Genomic DNA, 23,580 nt, shown 5'->3' with positions numbered 1-23,580 from the left:
ATGAAAAGTAATGTAATGCAAACGAAAGGTCGATTTTTAACTTATGTGTAAAATGGTACTTTCGCTTACAATCCGGTGCGTCACGAAGATTACATAAAGAAACTTCAAACGTAAATTGTTTTTGAAACGTAGATTTTTAACTGTGGATGGTATCACGTGCCTTCTTGTATTTGAAAATCGCATCTTTCTATGCACTCTAATCCGATTATTTACATACATCACCGAAAACATTGGATTATACGTCTGGGAACTGTATATAGAATAAGTTCTGGCTGCTCTGTAATCACATTCGTGTTTTCGGACAAAAATAACGTGTTTCCGAAGAACGTCTGGTTATATAAAAACGTCTGCAACTCGTTTTACAATGCCACGTGCAAATTGTGATATTCGTATACCCATTGCATAACTGTGAGAAACAGGATAGGCTGGATTATGACCTTACATTCAATATTCTTATTTTTCGAAGTGTGTGCAACAACGTTAAATTATTTTTCCCAAATTCACGGCACAAAATCTTTTACTAAAACGCGTGACACCAGATCGGTTAAAAGCAATTAGCATTGCCAGTTTCATTTATCATTAATTACTTATATACATGAAAACACATCACCGGTAAAATACCACTGCAGTATTCTGATAGAAATTGTAAATTAATAATAAAATATTGTTCTAAAAATGTCATTCACAAGTTAACATTTTCAGCATTTACTGAATATAACTTTTGAATAACAATCATTGTTTTCAACATACATATTTGTATATTATAGCAATCACATATTGTAATAATTCCACATTATTTATTTATATTCATAATAAATTATTTCACAATTACAAAGCCTTTGTATCATATATTTTGTAACTGTAGCACAAAAAAAATGTATACATAATTTATTGTAAAGCTCTTAAGTTATTCATTTAAACCTAACTTGTCAGATAAACGTTTTCCTCAAAACATTTCTGCTAACTTTTTGTAATATTTCAATGTGGGATAAAATGATCTGTCTAACAGGTAAAAAATATTTTTCTTTATTTGCATTCCCATTTATACCACAGTGTAAATTTGTTCGTTCCTATGCGTTTTTGTCGTACTATAAAAATAAAATAGCGCGGGTTTGTACAACCAAACCGTCGCAGCAATTTGTCAACCCAGTCGAAAGATTTTTTAAACTAACGTTTAATTATTATCTACAATTGCACTCAAACGTCAGGTGCGCGAAAACACATCGACACACTCTTAAGCTCTAAAGCGTATTTAAGATATTTAAGCACTAATGCCTTTGGGTAATTACCCGACAGCAAAAACCAGGTACCAAAAGTAACTTTCAAACATTAATAAGAAAATCGTTTGTGATATGAAATTTACGAATTGCTTTGTAAACTCTGAGTGAAGTTTTACACCTACTTGTACACCTTATTACTGTATTATTCAACAAATACGGCGCATTTCCAAAATTCAGGAATGTATTCAGTTCCATAAAACACTGGTATCCAAGACGAATAAATAAAAAAAACTTTGCATAAAAATACATCTGTGTAAAAAATAGTATTTTCTAGAAGTATTCTAAGAAATGCACAGCATGTACTGAAAAATACAGTATTATAAAGAAGAGTTTTTCGAACTTTGCAGCTACTATTTCAAAGCGAATTCTATTCAATCTCTGACTAAATAAAATGCTATTATGCAAAACCACATGACGTTCAAAACCTTCGTGGTCCTCTTGCGTACGACACACATTATTTTTTGTCGTTACTGAAGTACAATGATTTGATAATTCAATATATTCTGTTTAACATAAAAATATAGCAAAGACGAATTCTTACTCCCAATAATTTGTACAACGATGTAAAGTACTGGACCTCAAAGTGTTAAAAATACAAATTAAGCAATTCCTACTAATTATAAAAGTATTTAATCCTTGCGTGAGCAATATCACTAAACACGCTATATGGTGCACACAAATATATACTTTTACGTATAATCTGTCGTGATTATATCTAGGAAAAACGAAGATAAATTTATCAGGTAGGTCTGTGGTGACCTGGAAATGGTGGACTAACACCTAAAATTCCAATCAGATTTCCTCGTTGAGCAACGTAAACCAGCCGATACATACCTGGCAAACGTACGGCTGTATCACTGAAGTAAATTCGTTCTGTAATCGCATGAGGTTCAAAAGGAACTGGAGACGATTTGCCTAATAGAGAATATTGTTAATCAATACACCAACATAATCATAACGCACCTAAAACGAAACTCGGTAGGTTTGTAGAAAATTTGATTGAACAAGAATTTTACCTCGACCTACATATTCGTAAACGATATATTCGTCCAAGCTAGAAAATTCGTTATGGAAAAGGCCAACCCAGTCACAACTAGCTGGTTTAGCATCTCCCAATAGTCTATATGATACAGAATTCTCTTCATCTATGAACCACTGAGTTACCGGTTGGAACTCCACACCATGATCTGCCACTCCAGGCCTGACCTACAAGTGGAGTCACAATATGTATCCAATGAATTCTTTGCCATATGATTCCAATTCTTTTATTCCAAAACGGGTATCTTACGACGATATCAAACTCTCCTGTGACAGGTTTATGATCCGATTGTATGTAATTGAAATGACTTTTGTAATTATGCTGAATAGCGCTTAGCTTTACATCGTCATATACGTCAGCATTTACTTTGTACAAAATTCTATCAGTCCACGAGGGTCTACGTCTATACAACAAATTCTTAATGAAGAAAGTTATTCTTAGAAAAATATTAGCAAAATACAAAATTCATCTTACTTGAGATCAAATTCTTGAGAAGCAAATTCATATTTGTAAGTAGGTGGAAATGTAATAACATTTTCATTCAATTCCGCAAAAGCTTCGCCCGTTTCCATCACCCGTTTTAACTGATCTCTGTCAAGTAAACATTTCAACTGCTTCTTTTTAACCAGTACATCAATATCTGTGGCAGTTAAATCATCCCCGTGTAATCGAAAATTTAAATCACCGATCCAAAATACATAGCTGCGTAGAAAGTAATTGTTAGAAATAAATATGTAAGCTACATTAGTTCATAAAAAATGTATACACACTCATGATATAATATTTTTGAAGTATCTGGAGTACTAAAGCTATGGTTTGTGAGTATTGTATTATAATCTGATATTCTGTCTGCCAACAAATGATCATGAGGTGTCAGATGTGTATTCATAATACACATACTAACTCCATATATGTTTAATCTTATACTAACTGCACCTTTGTTGCCCTGGAAGTCAAACACTTTTTATTAGGGGAAATAACAATGAAGTTTATGTAGTTACAAATTCCTCTTACCCACATGCCCCCAAATCCTGTCTTTGTATACTGAGCTTCCATTGATCTCAAGTGTGTAATATGTTTCCGTAAACAAAAAGCATTTAAAACCAGACCCTGTAACCGTTGCATACGTACTTTCACATAATCATGCTTTTTTAATAGTTCCCTAGAAATCATCATTAAAATACATTACAAAAATTATAGTATGTTTAAGAACACAATTATAAACCTTTATAAATAATGAAATATGTAACTGTAACATTACAAGTATTTTATAACATTTACCTAAAAGATTTAGTCCATGGATCTTCAAAAATCATGTCTAACACTATGTTTTGTGGTTGGGCTTTGACTTCCTGTAAACTAATTCCGCTTATAAGTTTAGTTACTTGTTATACAATTACAATCTATTACATTTTCTATTTACCCAATAAAATAAAAGTCTGGCATTGATTTAGAAGCATTATTATCATTAACATTGACAAGTTGATGTAAATCTTGTTCAGGATGTCTAGTTGCCACATTCCACGTGATAAAGTATATCCTAAAATATATATTTAGTAGATATTTATTATTAAAGACCTATAGTAATATATGAAGCATAAAAATAAATAAAACAAAAAATTACATAAAATAAATCCTTCTTTCTTACTTGACATTAAAATTTTAATTCATCATTTTGATTCCAACATAAAATAATAATTGCACTACGAAACTTCGTTTGTAATTACAGAAAAAATATCGATTACAGTACAAGTATGACATACGAAAAAGATGTATATGTATATATTTTTCTTACTTACCTAAGACGTTCTAACTTGTCGGCCATTTCGAACACAATTTAGCACAAGATTTTAGAATATTCTACCAAAAATTTACGCAACTCTGGCTATACTCGGGGGTAGATTATAGTACGGTGACTTTGCAGAGTGCATGCCAACATATTTTTTAGGTTATGAAGGTTTAATTATGATGCCAGCGTGTAGCTGAGTGGTTTGATCGTAAATTCTCATTGAGAGGAATTAACTTTGGTCAATCGTACGGGTGTTTCACTAAAACAACGCGTGTTACCGTTTTACCGTGCATTAGACACTATTCAGAGAATCACACTGGATCATACTGTTGTTGACAGATGGAGTGAAACCCAATCTCCCCCTCTACGTGAGCTTGCCACGTGACGTCAAAGGAGCAACCTGTCGTTTACTGTCAACTGAATAGAACATAAGTATTACGCAAATGTGTAGTGATTATCTTTCCTTGAGCAGTGACGTAGCAAATGTAAACAGTGCCCCAAACAATTTAATGCAAATGCTTGCTGTCAAAATGGAACAGAAAATTATGATACTAGGAAACACTACAACTGGGATCCCAGATAGCACATGACGCCTTGAAGATGCCCATTTTACGTCTATTTTATGTCTAAGGCATCTTTAAGCCATCTTCAAGGCGTCATGTGCTATCTGGGAAATAAGGTAAGGGGTTAACAAACCTTTCTATCTCCTCTTTTATTTTGAGTTAGAGATAGAAATGGAAAAATACAGGGTGCCCCATAGTGAATGGTATAACCGATGAGGAAATGATTCCTGTACAAAAACAAATCGAAAATGCAGAATAACATTGTTGCATATACAACTTCATTTTCGAAAAGAATCGAATTTAAAAATTCATCGAGTCTCTTGAATTTGTGTCTATCTGTTATTTCCAGTTCCACTTGTAATAGATACTGCCAGTCATACGATGTGATCTGTTTTGTATTGACCTTACTAACTCTTGCTTATGGATTTATATCAAATTGTTACAGTCAGTGTTCATGAACATTAACAGAAATAAAAACAGTCAGTGACAAGTAGGTACACGGATTAAATTGTACTAACAAACACATATTCAAATTCGACTGTTTCGAAAACGAAGCAGCACACGAAAGAATTTTATTCGTTATGACTTTGTATAATTTGTTAAAATCTAACGAAGTATCAATAGAAATGTATAAAAGTATAATACTTGTAGCCTTAAGAAGCATGAACTTTTAAAGAATTTTCATAAAGAAGGTTAATAGTTTAGCGATTAAAAAAAGTTTAAATGGCACCATTACATGGTATTGTCACGCAAAGAAAATTTTCTTCGAAAGTTTAGTTTCACTTCTGGTTTTTTTGTTTAATAAACAGACTTACGATGCTAAAAATGTATTACTCGCTATGCTGTACACTCTACAACTGATTGCAACATAATGAAAAAACGGCTGAAACGGTTCAGATCGGCTAGCAATGATTCATTGACAGATAAAAGAGCAATCGTGAAGAAAGTTTTCCAGTGAACTCTCTTGTAACTTTTTATCATGTCAATTTACAGCACGCGGAACGTTTCTTAATATGCGGAAAATAATGCAATAACATTCTTTTAGAGTTACCCCGGTTTCAAACAATGTCAACGTGGATCGATCAGAAACATTTATATAACAATTAACATGTAAACGATGGAAAAAACAAGACAGATTATAGAAAAGGTATCGCACCTTTATTATAATATCTCGTGAAAATTCGCCTCCAGCTGTTGTCGTTTGATTTTTTCATGGTAATAATCGAGCGCCGCCATTACAAAAGGACCAGCGAAATCTAGCACGATGCTCCTGCATTCTGTTATTTACAATAACAACGCGAACAAACGGAAACCGTGGTCTGTTGTTGCGTGGTGTATCTAATCTAAGAAGGTAGGAATGAAGCTTTTCGTTTATCGAAACCGCAAAGTTTTCTGACAAAGAACTTCCGGGATCGTTATCAGTACATCATCCCTGGATGAGCGGCCCGTTGGAAAAATACATTCGGATTCGCCGATAGTGTCGTATACAAGTTACCAGCGTCTTCTGGCCTTAAGTACATGCCGTGCGGCAAAACGAACGTCTCCATTGGCCCGTGGACATCTGTGAAACATACATAAATGTTTTTTTATTAATTACAATCACTTGATTGATTCTATTATTAACTCTCTGGTACCGAGAGATCGTATTTGGATCTCAAAACTCAAACGAGATTTACGAGACTTTTGTCTTGACTCTCTATAATTATGAAAAATTTGTTTCCTATTTTACGTCAGTTATAACACACACCCGCAAGAAAAGTGTCACAAATCGAAAACATGTAATTGTTCAGGAGAACGAAAAGAAACTGATTCATTACGTAGCATTTCATGTACTGAACAAAGTAATGTTAGTACCATCTCTAGACACATTTCTCATGGGGGTACGATATGTTTTGTTTAATAAATCATATGATAAGCATAGTATGACTGGTAAATTGTTACTGCTTGAAGCGGAAAAAGAGATGAGAAAATTAGAATCGGTAAGTCTTTTAGGTTTTATCTTGATAACAGAAGGATAATAACGTTACTTTTAATACCATTTTTACATTAATATTGTCATCATTAAACTGTAGATGCACTTTGTGCAAAGCTTAATAAGGTAATAACTACTACTGAGTATCTTCTCATGTTTCGTATCAGTTTCTAAGTTTCCCATAAGAAACATTAGACTACCAGGCTAATTACCTTAGAAAGTTAATTTTACCGCATGCCGTTTACTGACGGAAAAGGCAATAAGAAAATGCAAACACACACACAGACACACATACATACATGCTATAATAAATTACGATAAGGCTGATCTTCGTGGGTTTATCTTTCTCAAAGCAATACTCACAGAATGAAAAATTGGGTTAAAACACGGAGTGTGCATTGGTGCCCTACCAAATCTTAATATTAATTTCCGGTAATGATGAAAGTGTATTATGTATCCACCTGTTATACCGTTTAAGCAGTAGACCGTGATGTATTCCAACGGTAAATATGCATATATATTTTTTCATTCACGATATTAATAATATTATTCAGTTCTGTGTCGAAAATTCATTCAAAAATTCATCTATGCATATCGTTACTCATTTATATACTTGTTTACAGCGGAAATTTACATTATCACATATTTCTTCATTATTTAAGTTTCGAAAATGATATACTATAATTTCCTTGCAATTATTTCTTTGAATACGTGACCAACACGTGCAACACAAGGTCTCGGTACTTAAGCAATAATGTTTCAATTTCATGTTTATAGCAATTTCTTTATATATGACAAACGTCTTATCCTCATTCTGATATTTTTACCAGATCTACCGGTTACGTAGACAGTACTTAACAAAATTACACAGTGAATCACTAAGATGGGGTTTCCCATTAAACAGCAACACGATTAACTTTGTAAACGTAACCGCGATTCGAAGTGGGTCGCACCTGTCACACTTTTCACAGCCGTATAATTATTCGAAAGTTTCTTGCAACGGACGAGTAATTTTATTATTCGTTGAAATCGAATCGGTCTGAAGAGGTAGCAGAAGCAGGGCGATACGGGCCAATAACTTCTAACAGCATGGAACTCATCCTTGACACTGACAGTAAAATTAACGAGAATTTCGAATTGTAATGGTATAAGTAACCATAAACTTTATATTACTACTAAGAATGATTATGAAATTATTACAATGAAAAAGTAATACCAAAAAACGTGTTGTTATAAAAATTATGCGAAGGAGGAGGGATGTCTGCGAAGCAATGCAGAGATTCCGTTGTTTTAATAATTGACTAGAAAATAAATTGAATAATTTTAACCGAGATCTCGGGAGGATCTCCGATACGAAATCAACCGATTCATAAATCTAATCGTAAAACGATAAAGCGACGTGAGCTGGACAGTACGATTACCATGACCAGTGTCATAAACGAGCGGATGGTTTATGCCTTGCAGGCTGGTGACCTTTGTCTCGCAATTTGTAGTATATTCCACACCCTACCCGCAATAATGGGCACTGCAGCACGGAGACGTAACACGAAACGAAAACAGTTATTCGGAATGTTCTCCAGGTAGGCAGAAATATTTCGAAACAGCTTAAAATCTTCCGACAATTCAGGATCATGGATAGTAATTTTGTGAATTAATTTTGTGATCAGTAAATGTTGTAATTAAAATGAAATTTCGACGATGTATGACAATCCTCTCGGATCGAAATAATTAAACTTATGAAGTGAAAATGAATAATCAAATGTTAAAGATTTGATCAAAATGTAATTGCTACCCCTGGCAGAAAATATGTAATCCACCGAAATAATATAGAAATAAAATAGAAGATTTGATGATATTTGTAAAAAATATTAATAAAGCAATGAATACTCTTGTCTGTTTACTAAATAAAAAATAACGTAGTGTCCGCTAGTATTATAAAATTACTGTACAAAACAAATGATAATGGTTCTCCAAACAACATCTCACTTTTTCATTTAACTAACAAAAATACATATACATTTCTATATTAACAGTCCACCAAAACCCAATAAATCGAACACCATTTATGGTTAATAGAAGTATTTTTCGTGTCGAATATCGGAATAATCTCTCCAACAGACTTTTTGTCAGGGGTTATATCACGGACAGTGTCTCTATCATAACTAGACTATGAATTTTATGCAAAACTATGTCAAATATAGTAAAACATAAAAATTCGATTGAGTTTAACAAATTTTTTATTTCATTTTCACCCCAAAAATCCTTGAAGGAAGAAAGGATTTTCTAGTTTTACTCCTGGTTTTACAAATCATTTCATAAAATAATATTTTGCATAAAAATTCGCAGTTCAGTCAGAACAAATTACCTGAAAATGAAGTATCTGTTTCATCTTTTGACTACGTCAGTCGAAAGTCAATTATCTTTTACAAGACAGGAAATCTATAAGGAGTGTGTTTTGGACATAAAAGAAAATGGTGAAAAAAGAAGTTTGATTGTTCAACAGGACACCAATCGGTTAATCAACCAGCGTCGTCTGATCTAACGGGATCCGTCTCCCCTTCCAGTTTAATTCCCGGAGAAGCGCTTGACCTCCGCCTCGAAACTTTCTCCCTCTCCGCCTTTCCAGCTCGAGGTTTTTCCTCCCTTTCGTTCGTTACTCGAGGTGAAGGTCGCCCGAGGCGATGCCGTAACGGAGGAAAAGTTTCAAGCGTGGTATATACATATATGTGTATATAGAATAAACGAAAACCGGAAGTTTCCAGGGCAATTTTCGGAAACTAATTCTTTCTCCAATTGTTCCATACCTGGATGGAAGATACCTAACTTGAACCCAGAAATTTTATGCTTTCCGTTCCTTTAACCCATTAAGGACAAAGCAGTGAAATCATACGATTTTTATACGGAAGAGTTTGTATTCTTAACGAAATTATTATACATATTCCTAGTTGGAAGAAGGAATAGTGACGGCAAAATAATCAAACGAATCCCTGGAATTACCTTTCATAACCACAATGTTAAAAAATAGAATTTAATAATGTAGGTTGATTGAAAACAATCGCAAATGAAATGTTGGATTACCTAAACGTTGGTCCCAGATGAGTTCATCCCTAGTACTCTGAGCACCTTAAGATCTTTCTCATGTTCAATAATAATAACGTACATATTTGATTTCTAGTGTAACAATTCAGAAATCTTTTTATATAACGATCAGATTTTACTTCTTCTCTTGGGTCGAACGATAGTATTTGTTAATGTGCGTTTATTCACAATTTGATCTATAAGGGTGAATATTCTTTAACATTTTGAATAAATGTTAAAATTGATAATTTCAATGTATGAAATTATTATTTCACGTTTAACCTAATGAGACTGTTAGTGAAATTTCATTTTCTCTTTAGTAAATCAATTTATAAGAATGCGAATTTTATAAAAACGTCTGCAATTTAATGATAAATAATAAATTACGCTTCTGCAAGGAATTATAACCCAGAATAATAAATAATATGTAATATTTTTAACATTTTCATAAAGTAATTCTTTAACTCCACCATATGCTTCATTAATACTTTAAAGGCTTTACTTGTGATATACTTATTTCATCGAATTTTGATTCTTCGTGTAGTAATTTTTGTATAACGTTAATTATATAAAATTATTTTCATTGTGAAATAAATCAAAACGAACGAAATACACATGTGTTTCCGTAAAATTTCGTTAAACGTCCAGGAAAGGCTACGGCTTGCGTGTCTATTAATACTTTAACATGCCTCTTATGTTATTATAATCGATAGTACCGGTACCTAATAACCAGCTAATTTCTGGAAAGCCTTACCTTCGGTGTATATGGGGCTTCCACCATGCCTGCAGGCAGTGCATCCAGGTAGAGCGGATGAAACTAATGCCACACGATCTACAATTCAAAGCACTCCGATAAGTCATACCTATGCTAACATTAAAAACGATAATAGTCGAATTTCTATTAAAAATAGTAATGTCGTTTTTGTGTTTACACGCCAGTCAGGTAATAATTGTATCCCAGTTATAAACATAATACTTAAGAAAATGTTATACCGCGGTGTTCTAAGATTTTTCGATCAATCGTTAAAAAGTTAATTGTTAAAATGAAATAGTCAAAAAGTTCGACTGATCGAGCAAAAGTTATCCCGTTCATACGGAAACATGAAATTTTTGATTATATTGTACAAACTAGAATTTTGCTAGCAATTAAAGAAATCACTTAATCCTCGTGCTGTATTGAAAGATGTCGGCCGCTTCGTCTCAATTTTGTTTACAGTGCGTATTAAATTTAGCTCGACAAACTTTTGTTATTTCTGTATTAAACATTTTAACAGAGCTTCAACCATTTTATTGTTATTTCTACACGTAGAGATAAGAAAATTGTGTGTAAAAAACTAATAATAATTAATTATACACAACTTTATCGTCAATTTCATTATACTCAAAGTAAGAGATACTACAGTTACATGGCCTTATTTATTTCCGTGTTCCAGTGTACGGTATGTATTACTGTACTGCTTCACTACATTAATTGGAATTTAATTAACACATTCGATTTAATGCATAATAAAAGATAATCATTTTTGTCCTGTTACAGAAGAAACACGACGAGCCCGTTAATATCGTACCGAATGAGCGAAACGGAACGATAATCACGGACACTACGTAAAGTATAATGGTTCGTGCGTGCACGAAAGCACGGGTGAAATTCGTTCCTTCGGCGGGAAAAAAGTACGATGAAACCACGATCGCGTGTGGCTCGATTTCAGGCCTTAAAAAATATATTTTACAGACGTTGATCTCTGTAGTAAACTCTAAAAACGTGTGGAATAGTATTTCTACGTAGTATTCTAAACTTTTTAGATAAATCCTGAGTAATAACCATGAAAATTTGTTTCTTGAATCAGACTGGTATAAACAGTTAAAGGATTTGAATGATATTAAATAATCTAAATGATACCAAAAAATGAAGCTTGTTCATTAAATATAAAAAACTTATTTTTTTTGCAGATTCTGCGTTAACTATAAAAGAAAAAAGCTAGACAAAAATTTCTTTAAAAAGGACTACACTATCCAAAAGTGACTACCTACGTTACTATAGGTGACGTCATTATCCTGATTTCTTTAAACAATTTGTCTAGTGTGTCTTATCCTTTACTGTATAAGAGTAATTTCTAAAATTTGTTTTAATATTTACCAAAAAAATTTGAGTACTAACAAATATGTTTCGTACTATTAAAAATAAGAGAATTATTTAAAAACCACTTAAAGTGATATGAATTATTTGTACAGGATGTTACGTAAAAGCAAGCATAATTTCAACAGTAAATTTCGAATATACGAGTAATAAAACAAGTTTATAGGTTTTCCCTCTATGGCCTTGCTTCCGAGTTATAGCCACTATAGCAGTTTGCATAATGATTCTTACTTCAAACTGAAACGCTGTAATCGATTTAACTTAGGTCGCGTTTCGTTCGCGATTTTCGAATGACTTTACTATTTGAATATCACACGTCGAAAATTTCCAACAGAATAATTAATATATAAAATATTATAAATACTCAGTTAGATAATTCTAAAATATGTCGCTGAAATATTCTAAGTTACATTTTCAGCTGGAAATAACTGAATATTTCACAAATCTTTGTGCACAAAAATGCGAAACATGTGACAGAATTGTATTTTGCAACAAAATATAAAGCATTCTCAATTACATATTCTTGTGATAACAAATTATTCTCATTTCAGAGAGAGAATTTTCATGATGATTACTGAAACTTATAATACTCAATTGTTCTTTCAACAAATATAATTATTTAGAGTCAGTTAAATTTATTTGTTTAAAGACAAAATTGATCGTCAACCCCTTCTTTAGATGACCCTACATACACCACAGAAGTCTTAGAAGCCAAATTGATTAACTCCACTTTCTATAATTCTAATATTTCTAATATTGTTGGAGTACCCAATATCCGCTAACTTTCACCTGCTTTAATTTGGGCTATTGCGAAAAATACCACTTAAAAGACCTACGTGCTGGACCGAAAAATTTAAGATCCCGGAAACTTCAGGCCTCATGAACCATAAATTTCATCACCTTTCCACCCAAATCTGCATTCTCATTAACCATCTATATACTCAGCGACCGACGAATATTTCCCGATATTCTGTACCTCAAATTCAGAAGGAAACTGGTACCTGGACAGCAAGCATCGTATCCACTCATTGCAATCTAACAATACCTTCAGTTTTACGTACTTCACATATTTTAACCCTCGTAAAACAAATGCAGGGTCATTTTGATCCATTTGTACCTAATACCGTATTCTCTCTAGTTACGTGTAAATATAATATATCAACTTGAAAATATACATATAATTATATTCACAATTTCTTCTTGAAACCTGATTAAAAGTGAAATTTTACTACGAATAAAAATGACCCTGCAATCGTCTGCCGCGACCGTCCTAGACCCTCCGAGGGTTAATATCAAGCCTACGTCTTACATAATTTACTAAATAACACGTGTAGTCTTCATAAATTTCAAGTCCGATTTTAAACAATTAATGTCGACAATGTAAAAAACTTCCACCGTTATTTTTGACGCAGCTAATCAGTTTGGTTTTCGAGAGGCTAAAGTCAGCCTCCAGTTTCAACTAACATCCTGCGCCCGTGGCAACAAATTGTAAGTATAATATAAATATACCAGCGCTGTGATAATGCAGCTTCCTCTTCAATGAGGCCTCCGCTGGTTTGAAATGGAAGAAAGAGGGCGAGTAGCCGCTGCAGGGAAGCGAGCTCAGTCCGTCGTCGCGATCACGGATCACCGTATCAGGAGCTTCGCGGCCAAGCGCGGCCAATTGCCGGCCCTTCGGCAGGAACATCGTCAAGAACACGAGGAGAGAAGTGGTTAATAAACCATAAGCCAACCAGGCCTCTCTGTCGCTCTCCGAGGAAGCGGCCACCGAGCCGATCGCGCTCGATATCCAAATCGGAAGCGATAAACCGACAGCGAGACCGATAAACGCCGCTTCCCGGTTGTTGTCTCTGACGCCTCGTGCCCTGACTGCCAAACAAGCGACTGCCACGAGTAATGCACCGGGATACCTGAAACCGAAACGTTATATTCTGAGCACGCTGCCTACAGAACATTTGTATACACGAAGTTCAATTTCGTCAGGCACTTCGTACGAGTTCTTCGATGCATTAATGATGTAAGTGAATTTTTGATGAGTTTTAGTTCACATCATCGGAGGACAGCCATAACCTCATTCTATTTTATCCATGGATGTGTATGCTATATAACTTTACGGACAAACGATATGCATTAAGTTTTTGCATAAGCTCTGTCTGCTACTTTGATATTTAAAAATAACTTCCAGGAACTATAATGATTTCCGTGATGTCAGACCTTGAAGGTATTAATAGTGCAAATTAGGTTTGGAGGAGTTTTATTTAACATCATTATTTTATTTATCATCACATCTAGCCTCGATCTATCTTGCGCATAGATGGTGTATGGGTTCGCTAATAACTTAACAAGTGTTGAGTATATCATATCGATATGAGTTGATCTATGTATACATACATAGTATACTTGCAATCAGTCAGTATGATCATCATACTCAATTATGATGTGATTATGATCATATGATCACTGATCAATGATTATATTCAGTCTAATCAGTATACTTGACTACATGTGTATATTAAATCAGGAGGGGGTTACTTTTCTAAATCACTAAATAATCCAAAAGCTATTTATTGACTTACACCACCAATGCTTTTAAATGCTCATATAAATAGAGATGTATAAAATGTGAGTAAAAGACGAAGTTTAGGGAAAATAAAGTTGCTGTTATAAAACATAACCAAGACAAGAACAAAAAAGGTGACAACGATACGTGGTGTTCCCAAGCGGTCAACCATCCAAGTACTAACCACGCTCAATGCTGCTTAACTTCAGTGATCAGACGAGAACTGGTGCTTTCAGCGTGATATGATCATTGCCTATCATATGCAGCCATTTTTATGTTACACTTGATGCTAAGCATGCTGACATTATCTATGTTGATTAATATTCTTTTTATTTCTAATAAACATTAAACATGAAGATGCATTAGAATTGTTAAGTGTGTGTTGAAACCGCGGTGTCCCGGTGACTTATACGCTTAGACGTCAAATCTTATTTAAGACTTTCTCTAAATCCCTAAATAATCCAAAAGCATATTTATTGACTTACGCCACTAATGCTTTCAATCGCTCTTATTTCGACACGGAAGAAAGAAGCGTTGCAGTAATTCACGAATGTCTTCGGCGGCAAAAAGAGAGAATTTGATTAAAAAGCAGCTAGAGAATATTAGGGATAAGAATTCTTGAATTTAACAATAATTTTTAAATCCAATAGCAATAAGTAAGATATACAGGATGAAAGTTGACTACTAAGTGTATTCGAAGAAAACAGAAGGTATGTGTGACTCCACTGAATAACATCGAACATTTAGTTAAATGTTAAATGTCGGGGAATCACGCAGAGCCGGAAAAAATAGTGTCGCTGGAAAGTTTACATTTGAAAAGTTTACCCGAGGGAGGCCACAATCTGCCCGAGGGGAGTTTTGCAACAGGATGTTGGGGAGCTGTGTCCTGTGGCCAGTACCTGGACCACGGCTGGCGGATGACCGTAAAACCATTGCCCAACGATAGCTACCTGCACCAGGACGGCGAATCCCAATACTAATGCCTGTAACAATAAAACAGTTTTGAAATGTAAGTGGCGGAAAAATTGAAAGTGTTGAAAAAATCCTGTGTCGCTAGAGAATATACAAGGTGGTTCAGAATGGGTGTTACAACCGGACAGGAGATTATTCTACACGCTAAAATAGGTTGAAAATACATAACAAAATTTTATTTGTGATGCGTCATTTTCGAGATAATCGAATTTGAAGATCTACTGGATACGCATGTAATTGAAGGGCTCATAATAAAAACGACTCTTGACAATTTTTTTTTTGTCAAGAGAGTATAGAAATATTTTTGCATCTTTAACCCTCTAGTACGTGTGTTGGGTCTGTGGAACCCATGAGGATACTAATTTTCCGTACACTGAAGGAATTTCAAGAATCAATCAATTTTCTTTTCGATCAAGACATAGGTCGTTTTTAATTTTTGATAGTACAGGTTCCACCATGTTGCGAGTCTCGTTTTTAAGCACTATAATCTGTTGTTATCACAAAAACCGAAATATTTCATAAGGGTCGTTTTTCTTTTGAGCCCCTTGATTGAATAAGACTTGGCTGACGCGTCTGTTCGTTACATTCCATTTCTACTTATTGTCAGCCCGACTACATAGCACGTAGGTATGAGGTGAATTACCAAAATTGATTATCCCAAAAACGAAGCATTATACAAAAATATTTTATCTACATTTTGAACATATTTTTACAGATGGAATAACATCCTCTGTAGCGAAAAATATTTTCAAGCAATCGTAAAATCCGTGTGTACTTTAGTTTTAATCTTCTAGAAAATGAAAGTTTTTTATGTTTTTCTGTAAGATACACCAAAGTGCACAATACGCGCACACGGCGGCTCTAGCACCGGCATTTTGTTGAAAAAAAAAAACAAAAAATCTTTTTACAATCTTCCATAGATGTACTATAATAAATATTATTAACCAGATTTTCCATTGTGTCCATTGTTTAAAATAAAAGAATTGCCGAATACCCCTATAATTTTCGAAAGTCCGAGGTGGCACCGCACCCCCTTCCCCAACTATAACCCTTAAAAAATGCGTAATAATATCGTCAATGTATATCAGAAAAATTTTATTACGCAACGAAACCAGCGGATTTTTCTGATAGGACATTTCCGAGACTGGTTTCGGATGCGCTCTTATCGTCGCTTCCTTGGATGCGTATAATCACACCTACTGGGCGAGGAGCAACAAAGCGAAACCCGTCGAATCCGTTACGCCCGGAGTATCGGAAATATTAACGTTATTCAATGTAGAACGAGATGTACTTAACGACCACGACAGCTGCACTTACTGCTATTACTAGCGGGCGTTACTACTGCATTACTTTCCATTCAAGCCCCGTCCAGCGCGTACAAATAGTCGATCGAGATCGACATCCGGATCTCGATAAGAATAATCCCCCTTACCTCCCTCGTGTGCATCCATCGTGAGAGTCGTTTCGTAAAGCCTCGCTCACAATCGGCTAAATGGAAACTTTCGATTAGCGTGCCAGAATCGCGGGGGAATCATCGGAACATCGGTGAACCATTGTGTCGGGGGTGGTAAGGATCGTTAAAGACGATGAATCGCGACTTTCGTCGTGTAATTTCAATTACTATTGAACGAGCAGCTTGGGCTTGAGTTGAGGCAACGGTTTTCCTTTTCTCTGTAACATGAGACCAGGCTACTCGATGATGGAAACAGGAGAACTAATGGTGTGGTACGATAAAGACATTCCGGCAGCTGTATAGTTTTGACGAGCACGTAAATTTCTTAAGAAACGTCAGGAAAAGATTTTCTTTTTCTTCTGGCGATGTGACGAACTACGTATAATATTTTATCAGTAAATTTAATACTGAGATACTCTTTGATAAGATTTAAGGCAGTTTTTTTCGAGCTACAATAGATGTGGGATAAGTTTATTTAAAACCTGAACACCCGTTGCATTTAAAAGTAAATATCGTGGATGCTGTCTCTTCCACTGTTCAGTTTTAAAAGATAGTGCAAGTAATTTCAACGTTCGAAAGTGTAAGAATTCGTAATTTTAGCGTTAAAAACTCCTGAAATACATACACAGGAAGGACCACTTAAATATTGTCGTTACTTGTTCTATAGAAAAATCCTTGGAACAAAGTTACACTATTCGAATGAGCACATGTCATAGAAACATTTTTTTTAAGGTCATTGTTTAAAGACAAATGACAGATACATTTAAGTAGACCAGCATGTATCGTGGTGGTTTCTGGGTATACAGGGTGTCCCAAAAATGTCCTCCGACGACTGACACAACACTGACTGTATACAACAGAAATTAAAATTACATATCAAGACAGTATAACTGATTTTGACATACATACATACACCTACTGTATTAATTGTGAAATTTAATTGCTTTGCTAGCTCACCTGATACGGTGCCGGCAGGTAGATGCCGCTATTCAGTGAAAGTAAAAAGACGCATTTAACCAAAAGGGCAGCAAACACAAGAGCAGCGGGTAGACCGACTAGTCGAAATGCAGCACAGGATAGCGGATTTTGACTTAGGGAGGCTGCTGCTGAGAGTCCGGCCAAGAGGAAGAGGCCTAGAAGAAGGGCTTGTCCCAGAAATAAATGTCGTCTATTCGGCGCGGTCACTCTGGCCTGAAAAATATCCAATTTATTTACGTTAGATACACATTTTTGTCACTACGTGGAAATTGAATGCATGTTTCAACGCGTTAATGTTACTATTAATCCAGCTATAATTACGAAATATAGTAAAGACTCCATGAGAGTTCGAAACTCGGGTTTGCTTCAAAACTGTCGTTTCAACACCTTACAAATCTATTATTTGCCCGAAAGAAGGGGATAGGCACAATTAATTATGCGCTTTGTACGTTCCACGGCCTCCCCTCCCCAGTGGTGGGGATGAAGTAGAAACTCTCACGAGGAACTTCATATCCAACTCTCATCGAGTCTTTACTGTACATGGAATTATATTGATCATGTTTATAACATGATAAAGACCAGAATTTGTTTTAAGTGGATGAGAAATTACATTAACCTTCATCAGGATAGAATGATTTTATAATACAACCGGATAGAACGGCCTCGGAGGTTCTTAGTACAGAATAGGTGAAATTAATAATTCACGAAGAAGTTCCCAGGTGTAACGCTCACTTTTTAATGAGGTTTAGCACAGTGATATAGCTTGGAATTCTGAAGCCAATGATATGTGTTTCAGCCACATATGGCGATTAGTTCATGAAATATTTAATGTTCGGTTTCAAGGACCCCTCGAACACTTATCGAGCATTTATTGTATATTAATTTATCTGTCTTCATAACAATTTCCAGGATCGTATATCCCATTTTTACCCAGCGAAACAGCCAAGCAAAATATTTTCATTTTAAAATATACCGTTCCACAATTTTAAAAACACAGTGGATCATTTCTCAGTAAACCTAAAAAATTCAATGAAAACCAAGAAACTGCACTGTTCATTCACCAACGAAATTGCAAAGTATCAAGTTCACATATTCCAATATACCTAATTATGCCATTACCAAAGAAAAACAGAAATGAAAATGTAAACTTTTCGAAAGAAGTGAATCAGAATTCTACTTTAACTGTGTATTTCATATAAAGAACAAAGGAACTCGGTCTCGTAGCGTTGGGTAACATAACGGTAGGCATTACAGAAATGTATCGTGCTCGATATCGAGGACTTTCCTGACGGCTCCTGTTCAATGAAGTGTATCGGCACGAGCAGACGACACGGGAAAAGAGAAATAGGCAATCGACATGCAAACTAGGCCTAGGTCTCGGGCGAAATTGCGAGCACGCCGGGTTATTGGAGCTTGTCGAGGGGTACGAACGAAAACAATTACGATTCACCTCTTCTCTGCACGCGCTGTCACGCGAGAAAGAGAGAGAGAGAGAAAGAGATAAAAAAATTCTTCTACAAGCTCTATTTCACCGGCCGCTTCCTCAAATCTCCATTAACCGACTCGTAAGACCGCGAGAATTGGTCTCGTATCATTGAACACGAAGGCAGATTCGAAACGGTTGATAATACTTCGAACGCGATCCGAGGAATTTTCGATCGCGCGCGATGCCCGGAAATGAAGTGATCGAAACTGTAAATTAAATTTTATAACGGTCATCGTAGGCCTGAATTCTGAAATGATCTTGACTGGAATTTCTGGTGTCGCGGTGCCGCATTATATCGGTGAAATCTGGTTCACGACTTTGAAAGAAAATCTCCTATGCTCTTTGGAAATAATGTCCTGTGATTTTGTAATTTATTAGACAGCGGTTTTAGTGTATTTATACCATAAAGAAGTATATGAACAACAAAGTTCCATTAGGTTTAACATCAGGTAAATGCACCAATGAATGAACAATTAAGAGATTTTGTAAATATTAAAGTCGAATTTTTAATGATAATATTAATAAATATTTGGCCCATGGAAATTAGATTTTTTAATATCCATGCCTGTTTATAACGTATAGATCTCAATTTAAACAATAGGGACCGCTGACCATGCTTCCGTGCTCGGAGGGTTAATAAGAATTGGGAGACGTTAAATCTCTGAAAGTATCTTTTTTTTAACATGAGTTGAACACTGTTAGGTTCAATAGTTATTAGACAACTGATCGTAATACAAAATAACTCTTTTTAATGAAAGTTGTTTCTGTTTATGTTTGTAAACTATCGGACACAAGTTAATATTTCAATACCATGGAGCTCCAGCACACTTTACAAGAGGTGCCAGAAAATTAAACGAGCAGCACAACTGTTGGATCGACCGAGGCGAAACAGTTACTTAGCTTATCGATTACTAGAACTGTACTCTCGATTTTCATTTTTGGAATCACATTGAGGAAATAGTTAATTCTAAAGATAATGAAAAATGTGAAGAATTTAAACATTAAAACTTACTGCATTATTTTAAACTATACCAAATCCTAGCTAACAGCGAGATTAGGTAAGGCGAGCAGGTTGAGGCTAGTTAAGTGCACGCGTACTTAACGAATATTCAAACTCAATTTTCTCGAAACCAGAGCCATGTATGAAAAAATTTCATTCGATATTTTCGACTTACGTAGTATTACTTCGTATACTTTCGTAGTATGATTTCAGACACATCCTTTCTACGAAGTTTATTAATTGTTAACAAAGCAGATCTCTATCAAATTCCTCGTTACATAAACCACTTCATGAAATTCGAATATTTGCGAGAAAACCAACAACATCGAATCATCTCGTACATAAAGGTTATAGAAAAGAATACGTATAGTAACCCTTTTAATCCTTTTAGCATTCAGTTCAAAATAACTTTTGCATTCAGATTTCCTTTTTTTAGATCAAAAGAAAATACTGCAGTTATCCTTCCTCGAGATGTCCAAAAAAAAATAACAAAAGAATTATTCGGGGGTATTCAATAACATTTCAAATATCTACAGGGTGGTAAAAGAAACTCGAACGAATTGAATTTAAATTGCGCGCATGGAAATTAACTACGGGCGCTATCAGTTTGAGGAAATTATAACAACATCGTAGATAAATATTTGGCAAATTTTGATTAAGTTTGCATGATGTCTACACTATCCTGGGAGTCTTGACTGGTCTGCATATTCACCGGATATGTCACCACTCGATTATTCTTTACGGGTATACACACATCAATGACAAATTGAATTACCAAGTTCCTAAATCAGTTACTAAGCTCGAAACAGCAATAAAAAAAATGTGTTAAGACAATATGCTGTACAAAATATTGCATAATTTTGTCATACATTATCGATCATCTAATCGTATCTAGAAAAACATTTCGAAAACCTCAAAAGTTCAATAAAATCATCTCTATCCAGTCGAAAGTTATTAAAAATTCCTTCATTCGGGTATTTTGTTGAATACCCTGTGCTTTGGGTCATCTGCGATCCAAGAGTGTCACATACACCTATCCCCCAATTTACACGGTACATTTTTTACATGAATTTCCCAAAAAAAAACTGTTAAAAACAACAATTAATACTGGATACATACTTGTACAGTAATTTTTTAGTACCGTTCGTTTGTTAACCCTGGCATTAAACCTAAAAAAAGGAATTCCCTCTTCTTTGTACACAAAAAAAAAAACATATTTATTAGCGTCTATTCTTTTATAAAAGGAGATACTAAAATGAATTAGGTACAGCTTTATATAATTGTTATTTCACGAATGATCTGATATGTTTTCTTTTTCATTTGTATTTTACTCTTACTTTAGATAGAAATAAATGAATGTAATCAAATAACTGACTAGATTATGTGCATTTTGTATTTTTTCTCGATTTACACGGTTTTTCCTACAAAAAGCCATGATTTCGATTTGCACGATATTCTGAGGAACCGATCTACCGTTTAAATCGGAGGGGACAGGTGTACTCTCGACACATGCAGCTAGTGTCCAGGGTTAAATTTCCTCGTTAAACCGCAAGAATCACGAATACTCGACGACTCCAAGTGAGAAAACCGACGAACATCGAGCCGTATCCCGAGTGAGTCCCCGGCTCGCGTATATCATAATAAAATCCGTTTGGAAAACCGTACGGGTGTCGTAAAGGTAAACGAACCGACCTTGAGCAGTACGAAAACCTCGAAGCCAGCCATGAGGAGCATCGTGGCCGCGCTAAGGGCCGCCAGAGGAAGAGCCCAGGGTCGTTGTCTGAGCAAGGACCTCGCCGGGTACGGTTGAGTATCGGCCTCGATCTCCGGGCTCTTTTTTCCAGCCGGCTGTGCCGGCGGTGACGGCGGCGGCAGCGATGGTTGTGGCGGCGGTTGCGGCGGTGGTTGGGGCCTGAACACCGAAACGGTCCTGTTCGGCGCCGGGACGCTGATGACACTGGCCACGCTCGCCAGACCGTTCCTGTCGATCCCCGTGTCGCCCGGGACCAGGAAGAATTCCGTGGACAACTCGTAGTCCTTCGACGGCTGCACCCGTATCCCCGTAGTTCCGGTTGGGCCGAGCCAACTCGCCGTGGCCCACGACAGGATAATGGGACTCAGTTTCATCGCGTCATTCGTGCTTCCGTGATCGATCTCTCTATGACGGTCCCTTTTTCTTTTTTTTTTTTTTTCGTATCCCTCTTCTTCCTTTTTGTTTTTTTTTTTTTTTTTTTTTTTCTTTTTTTTTTTTTTTTTTTTTCGTATCCCTCTTCTTCCTTTTTGTTTTTTTTTTTTTATTTTGTTTTGCTGTTTCTTTCTTTTTTCTAGCTTCTGTAGCGTCACCGGGACATGCACCGTTTCCTGCGTAAGCGCATCCTTACCCCCGCTTCCCTTTACGCTGAGGGATCGCGCACCTGCAATCACGATTCGCGTTTGTGATTAATCCGAAACCTGGTCCAGTACGTTCGAGGAATCCATTCTTGGGAACGACATTCGACGCGTTTTGGTGGTAATTAACCGGGGATTGTGGAAAGGGGAGAATTGTGTTAAAATGACACTTGACTTGTGTCGTGGAGTACACGCGGATTTACTCTTTTCAGTTTGTACGTATATACCGTTCGGTTTTGTAACTTTGGAGTGATCTGTTGTGTTGTACGTGACGCTAATTGCAGTTTCGTTTTGTAAAGTCCGTCGGGTTTTCTAATGATTTTATGAATTATTAGTTCCTCCACTTGGTTTCTGTGATACAGGCTTTTTCTATGCGGAATCTCTCTCTCTCCAAAAGACCGATTCGATTTATTGCATTCGATTTACTACATATTAACACAAGCGTATCGGTAACAGATTTTCTTTTCGTTTCGGGAGTTATCTACCGACCAGTTTCACGGTTCGAGCGGAAAATCTAAGGTGAAACGGGATATTACGGAGTCTCGAACATAGGCAAAATTATGAATGAAATAAAAAGTAAAATTCCGAGTAGAATTTCCGTACGGCACTCGAGCAAATAAACCGCGGTCTATTCTCCGCGAGAGCCAAGCATGACCAGTCTGCAGGCATTCATGGAGCCTAACACCATTAATTATTATGAACAGGGTCAGCCGTAAGTAGAGTGAAGCATGAACCGCAGTAAAACCGGAGTAAAATCGTAAAAGACAGGTATACATGTACTATGCACGCCGAGAACAAAAAAATAAAAAAAAAAGAACGTATATCCCACGCAGCGTGGTATGCGTTAAGCTGAACGACAGTTAATGGAATTGTTTAATCACAGTA

At 35.7% G+C, this 23,580-nt stretch overlaps 2 protein-coding genes across 2 annotated transcripts; both read right to left on the bottom strand.

The window, feature by feature from the left end:
• Nucleotides 1-2,019: 2,019 nt before the first annotated feature.
• LOC107188737 (inositol polyphosphate 5-phosphatase K-like) lies at nt 2,020-4,421 on the bottom strand. The gene is made up of 9 exons (XM_015577082.1): nt 4,119-4,421; nt 3,743-3,859; nt 3,601-3,678; nt 3,334-3,481; nt 3,090-3,265; nt 2,794-3,021; nt 2,569-2,722; nt 2,297-2,486; nt 2,020-2,195 (listed from the first exon to the last, which is right to left on the bottom strand). Exons 1-9 carry the CDS (start codon nt 4,142-4,144, stop codon nt 2,020-2,022), a joined length of 1,293 nt encoding a protein of 430 aa, XP_015432568.1. The 5' UTR covers nt 4,145-4,421.
• A 1,668-nt stretch (nt 4,422-6,089) lies between these two features.
• LOC107188781 (metabotropic glutamate receptor 7) lies at nt 6,090-22,434 on the bottom strand. Its single transcript, XM_015577138.1, has 6 exons — nt 22,000-22,434; nt 17,801-18,034; nt 15,244-15,401; nt 13,368-13,768; nt 10,476-10,553; nt 6,090-6,232 (listed from the first exon to the last, which is right to left on the bottom strand). The coding sequence occupies exons 1-6, from the start codon at nt 22,432-22,434 to the stop codon at nt 6,090-6,092; spliced, it is 1,449 nt and encodes a 482-aa protein (XP_015432624.1).
• Nucleotides 22,435-23,580: the final 1,146 nt, after the last annotated feature.

The sequence above is a fragment of the Dufourea novaeangliae genome, unplaced genomic scaffold (genome assembly GCF_001272555.1).
Source record: "Dufourea novaeangliae isolate 0120121106 unplaced genomic scaffold, ASM127255v1 scaffold108, whole genome shotgun sequence".
NCBI lineage: Eukaryota > Metazoa > Arthropoda > Insecta > Hymenoptera > Halictidae > Dufourea > Dufourea novaeangliae.
This window is presented reverse-complemented; position numbering and strand designations above follow the sequence as displayed.

Coding starts and splice junctions, on each gene's coding strand:
- LOC107188737 (XM_015577082.1), bottom strand. CDS start 4,144: ATGGCCGACAAGTTAGAACGTCTTAG. Junction 3,860..4,118: donor GACAAGTTAGAACGTCTTAG/GTAAGTAAGAAA, acceptor TATATATTTTAG/GATATACTTTATCACGTGGA. Junction 3,482..3,600: donor CCATGGACTAAATCTTTTAG/GTAAATGTTATA, acceptor GATGATTTCTAG/GGAACTATTAAAAAAGCATG.
- LOC107188781 (XM_015577138.1), bottom strand. CDS start 22,434: ATGAAACTGAGTCCCATTATCCTGTCGTGGGCCACGGCGAGTTGGCTC. Junction 18,035..21,999: donor AGGTTTTCGTACTGCTCAAG/GTCGGTTCGTTT, acceptor GATATTTTTCAG/GCCAGAGTGACCGCGCCGAA. Junction 6,233..10,475: donor AAGCCCCATATACACCGAAG/GTAAGGCTTTCC, acceptor TATGTTTCACAG/ATGTCCACGGGCCAATGGAG.